The sequence below is a fragment of the Girardinichthys multiradiatus genome, chromosome Y (genome assembly GCF_021462225.1).
Source record: "Girardinichthys multiradiatus isolate DD_20200921_A chromosome Y, DD_fGirMul_XY1, whole genome shotgun sequence".
NCBI lineage: Eukaryota > Metazoa > Chordata > Actinopteri > Cyprinodontiformes > Goodeidae > Girardinichthys > Girardinichthys multiradiatus.
The window spans coordinates 11,631,149-11,643,971 of NC_061818.1; the positions used below are offsets into that span (position 1 = coordinate 11,631,149).

The 12,823-nt window shown below is 40.1% G+C and overlaps 1 protein-coding gene across 3 annotated transcripts in view; it reads right to left on the minus strand.

The window, feature by feature from the left end:
• Nucleotides 1-12,823, minus strand: part of LOC124864083 (phospholipid phosphatase-related protein type 5-like) — a 78,225-nt gene that overhangs the window by 28,222 nt on the left and 37,180 nt on the right. For all 3 annotated transcript variants that reach the window (XM_047358706.1, XM_047358708.1, XM_047358707.1), the window contains exon 3: nucleotides 5,205-5,393. In XM_047358706.1, the coding sequence (XP_047214662.1) occupies nucleotides 5,205-5,393 (189 nt within the window). The remainder of the gene's footprint in view (nucleotides 1-5,204; nucleotides 5,394-12,823) is intronic.

The following is a 12,823-nucleotide window of genomic DNA, read 5'->3' on the forward strand; positions in this document are numbered from 1 at the left end:
AATATTTTAGCTGTAAAAACAGATAAAAGAGACTTCTTGAACAACATTATTAAATGTAGCATGTAATCTTCCACAATTTTAAAGCTACCAACTAGCATATATTTTTCATGAACTATAATGAAGTACTAGGCTGGGGCTCTGTACCTTCGCTTGTTCTAAAATGACCTGTGTCTTATCAGAGATATGAAATCCTGAATGGGACATTCCGAGTCTTGTCACTACCTTCCCTTTTTCACCCAGAGCCAGCCTGGGTCTTCTTTTTTATCCACACTTATAAAACCTCTTATACACCAAACAGTAGCTTTTCCTCAGAAGAAAACTCTAATGTACGTTGCTTACAGGCATCATCAGTGTTTGACTTGTGATCCAGGTATTGTTTCCTTTGCAATAAGTCCATGCAGCTGTTATGTGTAATCCTTTTATCTGTCTGCTCTGCATTGAGGCTGCTTCCATCTGAGGTGCTTTGTGCTGTTTGCAGCACACGGGGTATGTAAGAGGTTCAGATCGGGGTCCCTGCTTAAAGCGAGGTGATTTGCAATTCAGGATTGCTGCCTACTATCTCACAAAGGGCTTAAATGCTGAACGCACATGAACCACACACATACAAGACATATGGAAAGAACAAATACAGTCAGCGTATTGCAAAAGTACATTGCTCAAAAAAATAAAGGGAACACTCAAATAACACATCCTAGATCTGAATGAATGAAATATTCTCATTGAATACTTTGTTCTGTACAAAGTTGAATGTGGTGACAACAAAATCACACAAAAATCATCAATGGAAATCAAATTTATTAACCAATGGAGGCCTGGATTTGGAGTCACACACAAAATTAAAGTGGAAAAACACACTACAGGCTGATCCAACTTTGATGTAATGTCCTTAAAACAAGTCAAAATGAGGCTCAGTATTGTGTGTGACCTCCACGTGCCTGTATGACCTTCCTACAACGCCTGGGTATGCTCCTGATGAGACGGTGGATAGTCTCCTGAGAGGTCTCCTCCCAGACCTGGACTAAAGCGTCCACCAACTCCTGGACAGTCTGTGGTGCAACGTGACGTTGGTGGATGGAGCGAGACATGATGTCCCAGATGTGCTCAATCAGATTCAGGTCTGGGGAACGAGCGGGCCAGTCCATAGCTTCAATGTCTTTATCTTGCAGGAACTGCTGACACACTGCAGCCACATGAGGTCTAGCATTGTCCTGCATTAGGAGGAACCCAGGGCCAACCGCACCAGAATATGGTCTCACAAGGGGTCTGAGGATCTCATCTCGGTACCTAATGGCAGTTAGGCTACCTCTGGCGAGCATATGGAGGGCCACCTCCAAAGAAATGCCACCCCACACCATTACTGACCCACTGCCAAACCGGTCATGTTGAAGGATGTTGCAGGCAGCAGATCGCTCTCCAAGGTGTCTCTAGTTTGTCACATGTGCTCAGTGTGAACCTGCCTTCATCTGTGAAGAGCACAGGATGCCAGTGGTGAATTTGCCAATCCTGGTGTTCTCTGGTAAATGCCAAGCGTCCTGCACGGTGTTGGGCTGTGAGCACAACCCCCATTTGTGGATGTCGGGCCCTCATACCATCCTCATGGAGTCGGTTTCTAACAGTTTGTGCAAACACATGCACATTTTTAGCCTGCTGGAGGTCATTTTGCAGGGCTCTGGCAGTGCTCCAGCTGCACCACCTGAGCCACTTGTGTGGGTTGTAGAGTCCGTCTCATGCTACCACGAGTGTGAAAGCACCACCAACAAAAGTGACCAAAACATCAACCAGAAAGCATAGGTACTGAGAAGTGGTCTGCGGTCCCCACCTGCAGAACCACTCCTTTACTGAGTGTGTCTTGCTAATCGCCAAAGATTTCCCCCTGTTGTCTATTCCATTTGCACAACAGCATGTGAAATTGATTGTCAATCAGTGTTGCTTCCTAAGTGGACAGTTTGATTTCACAGAAGTTTGATTTACTTGGAGCTACAGGGGTTGGACAATGAAACTGAAACACCTGGTTTTAGACCGCAATAATTTATTGGTATGGTGTAGGGCCTCCTTTTGCGACCAATACAGCGTCAATTCGTCTTGGAAATGGCATATACAAGTCCTGCACAGTGGTCAGAGGGATTTTAAGCCATTCTTCTTGCAGGATAGTGGCCAGGTCACTACGTGATACTGGTGGAGGAAAACGTTTCCTGACTCGCTCCTCCAAAACACCCTAAAGTGGCTCAATAATATTTAGATCTGGTGACTGTGCAGGCCATGGGAGATGTTCAACTTCACTTTCATGTTCATCAAACCAATCTTTCACCAGTCTTGCTGTGTGTATTGGTGCATTGTCATCCTGATACACGGCACCGCCTTCAGGATACAATGTTTGAACCATTGGATGCACATGGTCCTCAAGAATGGTTCAGTAGTCCTTGGCAGTGACGCGCCCATCTAGCACAAGTATTGGGCCAAGGGAATGCCATGATATGGCAGCCCAAACCATCACTGATCCACCTCCATGCTTCACTCTGGGCATGCAACAGTCTGGGTGGTACGCTTCTTTGGGGCTTCTCCACACAGTAACTCTCCTGGATGTGGGGAAAACAGTAAAGATGGACTCATCAGAGAACAATACATGTTTCACATTGTCCACAGCCCAAGATTTGCGCTCCTTGCACCATTGAAACCAACGTTTGGCATTGGCATGAATGACCAAAGGTTTGGCTATAGCAGCCCGGCCGTGTATATTGACCCTGTGGAGCTTCCGACGGACAGTTCTGGTGGAAACAGGAGAGTTGAGGTGCACATTTAATTCTGCCATGATTTGGGCAGCCGTGGTTTTATGTTTTTCGGATACAATCCGGGTTAGAACCCGAACATCCCTTTCAGACAGCTTCCTCTTGCGTCCACAGTTAATCCTGTTGGATGTGGTTCGTCCTTCTTGGTGGTATGCTGACATTACCCTGGATACCGTGGCTCTTGATACATCACAAAGACTTGCTGTCTTGGTCACAGATTCGCCAGCAAGACGTGCACCAACAATTTGTCCTCTTTTGAACTCTGGTATGTCACCCATAATGTTGTGTGCATTTCAATATTTTGAGCAAAACTGTGCTCTTACCCTGCTAATTGAACCTTCACACTCTGCTCTTACTGGTGCAATGTGCAATCAATAAAGACTGGCTACCAGGCTGGTCCAATTTAGCCATGAAACCCCCCACACTAAAATGACAGGTGTTTCAGTTTTATTGTCCAACACCTGTATATTGTGTTGTTTGAGTGTTCCCTTTATTTATTTTTTTGAGCTGTGTATTTACACCCCATTAACTCTTCCATGTTGTTTTCCACTTTACAACCACAAACGTTAATGGGTTTCACTGGGTGATTTACCAAGAGGAAGTAGAAGGAAAACCATACATGGTTATGTAAAATGTAGATATAAAAAGATGAAAAGTGTGTCATGCATTTTTTATTTAGCACACTTTATTCTGGTAACCTAAAATACAATCCACTGTGTCTAATTGCCTGCAGAAGACACCTTATTACACCCGCCAAGGAGGGTATATGTTTCTCAGCGTTGGTTTGTCAATCTGTCTGTCTGTTTATTTGCAAAATCTCTTGAAAGGTGTGAACAGATTTGGATGAAATTTTCAGGCAAGGAACAGATGATCAGATATTGGTTGTGATGCGGAGCACCATTTGGATCCAGGATTTTTTTGATGGATTCTTTATCATTGCCAGATTATGGTGTGACATCTTGGAATTCCCACTTGATTCCTCACCCTGTCAGCAGCTCACATGCAGTGGCCATAAGTCATCCAGAGTATAGCCCAATAAAGAAAAAGACTCACATGACCATGTTGTGTTGGCAGAAGGGTGCACTCTATGAGTGCTGTAATTTAATCTCGCTGTAAATCCCTCTGTTCTTTGAAGGCCTCAGAGGTTACAGAGAGAAAGCAAAAGACAGGTAAAAGACTTGGCCCTCCACCTAATTTTACAGGTCAGTCAAGGAGAGCATTAATCAGAGAAGTATTCAAGAGTTTCTATAGTAACTTAGAAAGAGCTGCAAGTAGCCAGCTCAAGTGGGCAACTATAGTTGTGCACTCCCCACATTTGGCCTTAATAACAAAGTGCAGGAGAAGCTATGGTTAGAAAAATGCCATAAGACATTCTGTTTAAAGTTTGCCACAAACAGTGGCAGCATCGAGCTGCCACCAGCAGGAGGTAAAGAGAAGGTAAAAAGAAGTATTGAGGGGAGTATGGTTAGAGCTTAACAAAGGACAATCCTGGAAGAAAACCTGGTAAAGGCTAAAAAAACTCGAGACTGAAGTAGAAACTCACCTTACAGGAGGACAACAACCCTAAACGTACAGCAAGAACTCCAAACAAATTGTTTATATCAACACATATTCATGTGTTAGAATGGCACAGTCAACCAGCAGCCAGACATTCTCCAAGGACTTGCAGCTGTAACTCCAGCAAAGGATTGTTCTACCCAGTGTTGACTCAGGAGGGCTGAAAACAGATTAACGTCATCCTTAATAGATTTGAAAAAATATTTTCCTTCACTTTATAATTATGTGCTACTTTGTCTTGGTTTGTCACATAAAATGCCAATCAAATACATTGAAGTTTGTGGTGAAACATCAGAAAGTTAACAAGGTGTGAATATGTTTGGAAGGCACTTTAGATAGCAACTATGTTCTATACTCCTTTTTCATAATTTGGCTGCTTTGTTGTTTTTGCATCTTTTTCCGTTCAAAACTCAGGTTTTTCTTATCAGGCAGCATCTGCTCGCTGTCACTATCATTCAGTCTTCCCTCACACTTCTGCATTCGTTCTCTCACGTGCTTTCTCTAACGTTAGTTCCTTTCTGTCTTCCTCTAATGACCTATCTGCCTCTTCTTGTTACATGTCTGTTTGGTCAGCACTGACTGTTGTTTTAGTTCCTTCTCTCCACACACACATTCATCCACACACATTTCCCTCTCAAAGATGGAGAGGGTGATCTCTCAGCACCCTGCCGATATGCTCTCAGTGTCTACAGAGCAAAAAATAATTTGTTGCATGACTCACAACACAGAACAAAAATACTGAAAGCAAATTTATCATATTACCGCAACTTTAACTCGCTTTCTTTTTAAATAATTATTTTTTAGTGTAGTTTGATCTCACTTTTGCATCCACATGTCTAAGTCAATAGATCCAGCTCTTACCGTGAGGGTAGGGATGGCTGTGACGAGTGAATAGATGAGCATTGGGGGGATTTTGCTGGTGTCGTCTGGACCAGCGTAGGGCTTAGAGAAGCTCTTATCATAGCAGAAGAATCCCTGGATGTGCACAGGGAAGGTGTCCGTGTACTCAAAGTAGTAAGCCAGCAGCACCGTCCCAGCCATGATCACCAACTGGAAATAGAACATTATCCCGGAGTTAGGAAGTGAGAGAAGAGGCGAAGCAGAACAGGTAGAAGAGGAGGCTCGGGAGAGGAAGCGGGGAGAACCAAGTCCCTGCTCCCCTCAGCTACGAGGAGAAGATGCATAGAAATGACGGACCCAGAGGGAGGTAGTGTGAGAGGTTCTGTGCTTGGATCCAAGACAGAAAGGGTGAAAAAGGAGGCTGCTTTTTCTATTCATGGAATAAAAAAAGCTGAACAAAAAGATCACATTCAAAGAGGGGGTTCAGCAGTACAAAAAGCACTGCAAACAGCATAGGCAAAACAAGACAGCGATGGAGTGCGATGGAGTGAGATGGACAGAGAAGAAGGGAGGTGAGAGAGAGAGGAAGGGGGAGCAGCCTTTATGCTTCTGGCACTCATGAAACCTGCTACAGTTAAGCTGTGGGTGTATTCGTTGAAACAGTGTGTGTATTTGTATGTGCAGAACACATAAATATGTGTGGCAAGAGCATGTGCACCGGGTAGTGAAGTATGTTTCTGCAGACACGGGCTTCATCAGCTGATGTCTCTGCTAAAGTGTTCCTAAAATACTTCTACCAGCACGACTGTGTTTCTGGATAGTACATGCATCGCTTTGCACGTTTACTTTAAAAACATGTTAAACTACACAATGCCCAAAATTTGGCACCGAAAAAGCCCCAGATTTCTATACAAATACAACTCACACAAATTAAAAGAACATTGCATTTGCTAACTAACTTTTCCACTGTTGTTGTGAGGAAATGCAGTGCATGGCAAAAGTAGTATACCACCTCTTTCACTTTTTCACCTTTTGTCAGATTACAACCACAAACGTCATTGTTTTCCAACATTTGCAAAACAAATCCAAAAGGTCCCCTTTGCTCTGACCCACAAACCCAAAATAAAATCTAGTTTAACAATATGTATAACTAACATTTGCCATGTAGAGGATACAGCAAACATGGAAAAAGGTACTCTAGATAAGACCAAAATATTACTTTCTGGCCTACATGGGAAGGCCTATGTGGTAGAAAAAGTTATGTTGCATAAAATGTCAATGTCTAGATATGCAAACCTGGTAATTGCAGTGAAGGGTGGTTCAGCAGAGTGTTCACTCAAAGGGGATGAATAGAATTGCACTTTTTAGAGTTTAACTGTAACAGATGTTAATAACTTGTATTATTTTCCTTACAATTTACAAGAACTGCTTTGTGTGGGTCTGTCCCCAAAATTATGTTTGTGGTTGCAACATAAAAAAAATGTGAAAAGAAGCTCAGGAGGATTATACAGCACTGTGGGTCCAGAAGTAATGGGAATGTTAAATGTTAGTTTTAATGTTTGCTTTGACCAAAAAACAACATATGTTAAGGCTTCAAAACACTTGCTTATTATCATCTTGTGCAGGGACCTTTGAGAAAACCAGGGGTTTTCAACTCCAGTCAACAAAGACCAATGTCCTGCAAGTTTTAGATGTGTTTCTGATCCAGCACATCAGATTTAATTGGCTCAATTAGCTCACCAGCATGAACTCAAGCTCTGCAGGAACATGCAAGTTACCCATTTATAGGTGCTGGTCATAAAATTAGAATATCATGAAAAAATTTATTTATTTCAGTAATTCTATTCAAAAAGTGAAATTTCTATATTATGCTCATTCTTTACACACAGACTGATATATTTCAATTGTTTATTTCTTTTAATTTTGATTATTATAATTTTAAACCCCAAATCTCAGAAAATTAGAATATTACTTAAGACAATACAAAAACAGATTTTTAGAAATGTCGGCCAACTGAAAAGTATGAATATATACAGCACTCAATACTTAGTTGGGGCTCCTTTTGCCGGGATTAATGCAGCAATGTGGCTTGGCATGGAGTCGATCAGTCTGTGACACTGCTCAGGTGGTATGAGAGCCTAGGTTGCTCTGTGGGCGGTCTTCAGCTCTTCTGAATTGTTGGGTCTGGCATATTGCATCTTTCTCTTCACAATACCCCATAGATTTTCTGTGGGGTTGAGGTCAGATTAGCCAATTAACCTGGTCCTTAAACCAGGTACTGGTAGCTGTGGCACTGTGCGCAGATGCCAAGTCCTATTTGGAAATGAAATCTGCGTCTCCATAAAGTTGGTCAGCGGCAGGAAGCATGAAGTGCTCTAAAACTTCCTGGTAGATGGCTGCGTTGACCTTGGACCTCAGAAAACACAGTGGACCAACACGAGCAGATGACATGGCATCCCAAACATCACTTACTGATGACCAGCATCTGTATTTGATTCAGGTCTGCTGATCCAGGAAAACATGTAACATGTAAAACTTCAGGATAGCAGCCCTTGAAAAGTAATCTTGGACACCACTGGCCTGAACTGGACCAAATTTCTAATTTCATTCACTTTCACTAGCTGATTGGTCCTGTTTGGGGTTGAGGTGGGGCTGGAGCCTACACCAGACATTATTAGGGAAGAAGTGGGGCACATCTCAAAATTCCAAACTGCATAGGAAGACTGAAAATTATTATACTACTATATACAGTATATATAAAGATATAGCTTTAGCTCATTCAGTGACATCGTTAATGCTAAAGTCAAACTTACTAGCGAGCAGAGCATCTTAATCCTAAGGCAGTCCTTGCCAATTAATGGCAGATCTTAGCTGTGGTTGTCAGGGAAACGGTTCACAGGCCACCTTGTTGGACTAAATGTCATTTAATCACAAACCAATTTGTTTGTTTGTTCCCTAATAATTACAATTTAAACATGTTTCTGATTAAGTACATTTCAAAAATTGTTTGGAATTTAACAAATGTATTAAAGTACTCAGCTGTTAAACTTAAAACTTTTTTCTGTTATATAACGCTGAGGTGTCGTAGGCCCAACATGCAGATCAGACTGTGAAGCCTCAGGGTGAGTAGAAGTGTTTTAATAATAATAGAACAGGAAACTTAAAGGTGGCTACAGGACATTGAACACAGGTGGGTGAACAGACACTGAGCAGGTAGTAACACGCTAGGCATGACAAACAGTAGGATACTGGGGTAAACAATAAAATTCAGAGAGTTTAAAGATGGAGTCAGGATGGAGAAATAACCAATAAACAAGAAGAGCTAATCAGATAAAATGTGGAGCAGCTGGAGGCAGGGAGAATGCAGAGCAACTGAAGGGGGAAGGCTAATTAACTCAGATGAGCAGGAACACAGAAACTCTGGAAGGAATCTAACAGAACTCTAAATGTACAGGAATACAAGAAATAAGTAAACAATGGGATGAACGAAAATAACAGCAACTAAAGAACATAAACACACAAGGAATTCAAACATCTAACACAGGAGAATCATGACATTTTCTACTGAGACATACTGATTAAAGTCTACAAAAATAACATTTGGTAAAAAAATAAATGTTTTCCAAATGTCCCATATTTTTATCGGAAAAATTGTGAGTTAATGCCTTGAAGTCAATACCCATCTATAAATAAAGTAGTCATGTATTGCAAGCACAGGTTCTAATTCTCTTGTTTAATATAAATACACTTGGCCATCGGACTTGATTTTTAAAAGCCTATTTTCATGAAAACCAATAACCGACAAAAGTCTGTTATTATTGTTGTTTATGAAAGTGAAACACAGAGTACATCTAAATCATACTGAGGGAAAACATCTACAATCGTTCACATTCCCAGCTTGGTCAAATGAAGCAGTCATCAAAAACTTGTGATTTGCATTTTGATTAGAATTTAACTAAAGATGTTCATTTTGTCAAGAAAAACAACAGCAATCTTCTTCTTGAGTTGTCATTTCAAATACAGATGCACGATGTATCTGCATTGACGTCGGTATCGGGCGATGTTAGTCATTTTTTAACACATTGGTATTGTCCCGATAAGTATATCTGTCCCGATATTAATAACCCATATTTATTACTATCTTGTTGCCGTTTGTGTTTATGTCTCTGGAGGGTGGTGGTGGTGATGTCAGAGGTGTGGTCTTTTTTTGCGGTGTTGAAAGGGTAGTGAAATATATGTGTTATATAATATCGGTTAATATTGGTTATCGGCCATAACAGTGATATTAATATTGGATATCGATATCGGCCTAAATTTTGATATCGGTGGATCCCTCATTTTAAATCATAAGGATATTTTCAGTGAAGCTTGAGTCTTTTTTTATTTTGGCTCTGATTTAACCTTCCCTGAGCTGAGTTATTGAAAGCATTATCACTTTCTTTTCTATCACAAAATCTGATATTGAAACAGTAAATAAAACATCTGCACCTCTGGTTTTCTTATGATCATATGAAAACATGTTTTTTACCATTAATCTAATAAACATATGACATAATGTGACTTTTCCCATTAGAAAGATGGGTGTATTTTTATATATTTATTTTATTTATTTTTTGATATGTGATCTTAGTTAGTGGTGGGTGCTTTAAATAGCTTTATCTGTGCAAAACTGATATCTGTAGTGTACAGATATCAGTTTTGCACAGATAAATGTGGCTGGAACAAACATTTCCTGCATGTTTGGACAAATATTTACTAGTGTAGATGCATCCACACATGTACAGATGCTCATGGGGACTGGTGTGTTTAATATTAACTTCTTTTCCCTATTGTTTTATTATTTTATTTGCATCAATCCCTCCCTCATCCTTGTCTCCCTTGAGACATATGTGCTTTGCAATCTGTGGTTGTCATGGTGAGGAAATGACTGAGAAGCTTCTGTGTTTAGCATCTCTGAATAAATCCAATGAAGTCTACCTCTAGAGTACTATGTAGGGTTAGCGTTAATCTCACTGTATACTTTATAGGTAGCAATTTATAACAGCAGTTTCCACCTATTATTCTGTTAATGCACACATTTCTGTGCCTTTTTGTGGCTTTTTGGTGGGCTTGTTTTTTGGGAGAGATGAGGTGTCTTTGTTGTGTGACTCATTAAGCGTTCTTTTATTTTATGTGACAGAGCGGCGCCCCTCCCCTGCATTCACCCAGCATATTGCGATGGCCTCTGACTCACTGTTGTGATTTGCTTAAACAAGAAAACACCCCTAATCCTCACAGCGACACATCAAACTCTGTCCAAGCATTGGGCGTAGTTACACTGGCCTCCCACTGCTGTGACAAGGACAAAGATTCAAGAACATGTTTCTGGAAGAGCTTTTACCGCAAGCTCCTATAAAGTTTACAGTTGTTCCCTCTCAACCAAATGATCTGCAACTTTGAGCAATGGAACTATACCTTGTTCTCCAGAGTCATCTTCTGAATTGTGTTTATCTTTTGAACCTATTGTTGTATATACACCAAAACAATAAAAAGTAGACTGTCTTGAGCTTTTTCACATTTTTTAAAATGGTACAATCACAAACTTCAAAGAATTTGGCTAAGACTTGATGTGATAGAACAAAAAGTAGCAAATAACTAAAGTAGAAGAGCAATTATACTTTTTTTTAAATAACATTGTTTACAAAAATCAAATCTGAAAAGTATGGTATGCATTTGCATCCATACCCTATTACTTTGAGATCATTGATTAAATGGAATCCAGTGTCACCAGTTGCTTTCAGATATCACTTAATTAGTAAATAGATTGTAATTTATTCCCAGTATAAATCAAGCTGTGAAGGCCTCAGAGGTTTATCAGAGAACATAGGTGACAAAAACAGCACTATGGAGACCAAAGAACACAGCAGAAAGCTCAATGAGAAAGATGGAGAAGTTTAAAGCAGGACCAGGTGATAAAACAATATCCCAAGCTTTGAGCATCTAACAGAGCTCTGTTTAGAGCATGAATCAAAACAATCAGTCAAGAGGTCCATGGTAACTATGGGTGAGCTGCAGAGATCCACTACTCAAGTGAGAGAATGTGTCAAAATGGCAACTATTAGTAAAATCCTCCACAAATATGGCCTTTATGGAACAATGGCAAAATCACTGTTGAAAGAAAGGCATTGTTAAACGACAGCAAGAAAAAGTCCTGCTTTTAGGTTGCCACAAGGCATGTAGGGGACACAACAAACATTCAGAGGTAGATAAAAACTAAATTGGACATTTTGGCTTGCATGCCATGTGTTTTGGAAAACTATCGCCTGACATCACCCTGAACTCACCATCCCTATTGTGACACACAGTGGTGGTAGCATCATGCTTTTCTTCAACACGGACAATGAAGCTTGTCAAATTGACGGTATGATGGATTGAGGTAAATACAGTCCTGCAAATATGATTTCTTGTACCTTAGAAAGAGAATTGACTCAGGCATCACAACAGAAATTTATAACACATAAGGATTTTTTGTGACAGATTATGAAGACCATGCATTATTTTCCTTTCACTTAAAAATTTATTTCACTTAACGTTTTGTCAGTCCATGACATAAAATCCCCAAAAATAACTTGATGTTTTTGGTGGTACAATGCTAAAATGTGAAAAAGTTTGAATACTTTTGCAAAGCTCTCTGTATTTTGTTTTAGAGCTTCAGAGATCTGGACAAGGGTGAGTTAGAAATAGCTTGCACAATATGAATACATTTTTTTCAGATACTCCAGCGGGGATTGTTTACATCACCCAGTACTTGTTACCAAAGATGCTGGTGACAGGAACTTGTTCACAACCCTGCCATCACTCTATCCTGCCCACCAATAAGCCCACCTCCATGCTGTCCTCCTCTTTGCACCAAGCATTTACTGTCCAACTTTTCTCACTTGACTGCATTAAAAAAGAGCAGCCACTTTGAGAATAAAAAGAGACAAGTTTCATCGTTCACAAAGAAGACCCCTCCGAATGTCACGGAGATCCTCCTCATATCTTAATTCCCGTCAGGGGATTAAGATGTCAGTGCACATTTTTGTTATGTAGTGACATGACATGTAGTGGATTGTAAAAAAGTCCTTCATAGAAGCAATGTTTCAGAGATTCATGTAGCGAAGCTTGAAAGGGGCTCATCATTGATTTAAAGGGCCTGATCTTTTCTATATTTGGTTCATTATTTGATGCTAATTAAATTGACAGATTTGTAATAAAACTATGCTTATTCTCTTAATAAAATGTTTTTTTCTTTCTGCTGTATTAAACAACAAATCATGTAATAGAATTCCACTCAAAAACTAATACTGTGCAAAGTAAACGATAAATAGTTGTTTTCCACACAGCAAAGGCTCATAGTTCATTGAATATACATTATTTAATGCTGTAAATTCTTACAATGCTTATCTCATAATAATAACTGCTCCCATACTTTACTAGACAAAGTTGCATGGGTGTAGCAACTGGATAAAAGCAAGACGAACTTCATGATGTCGAGAAGAATTATGACATTTTAACATCAGTCGATATGGAGAGCTTAAGGCTTTCTCTGTTCATCATTATATGGACACAAACAAAAAACTGAGAAATAAACTGTCAGAAGTAAAAAAATGGCAAACCCA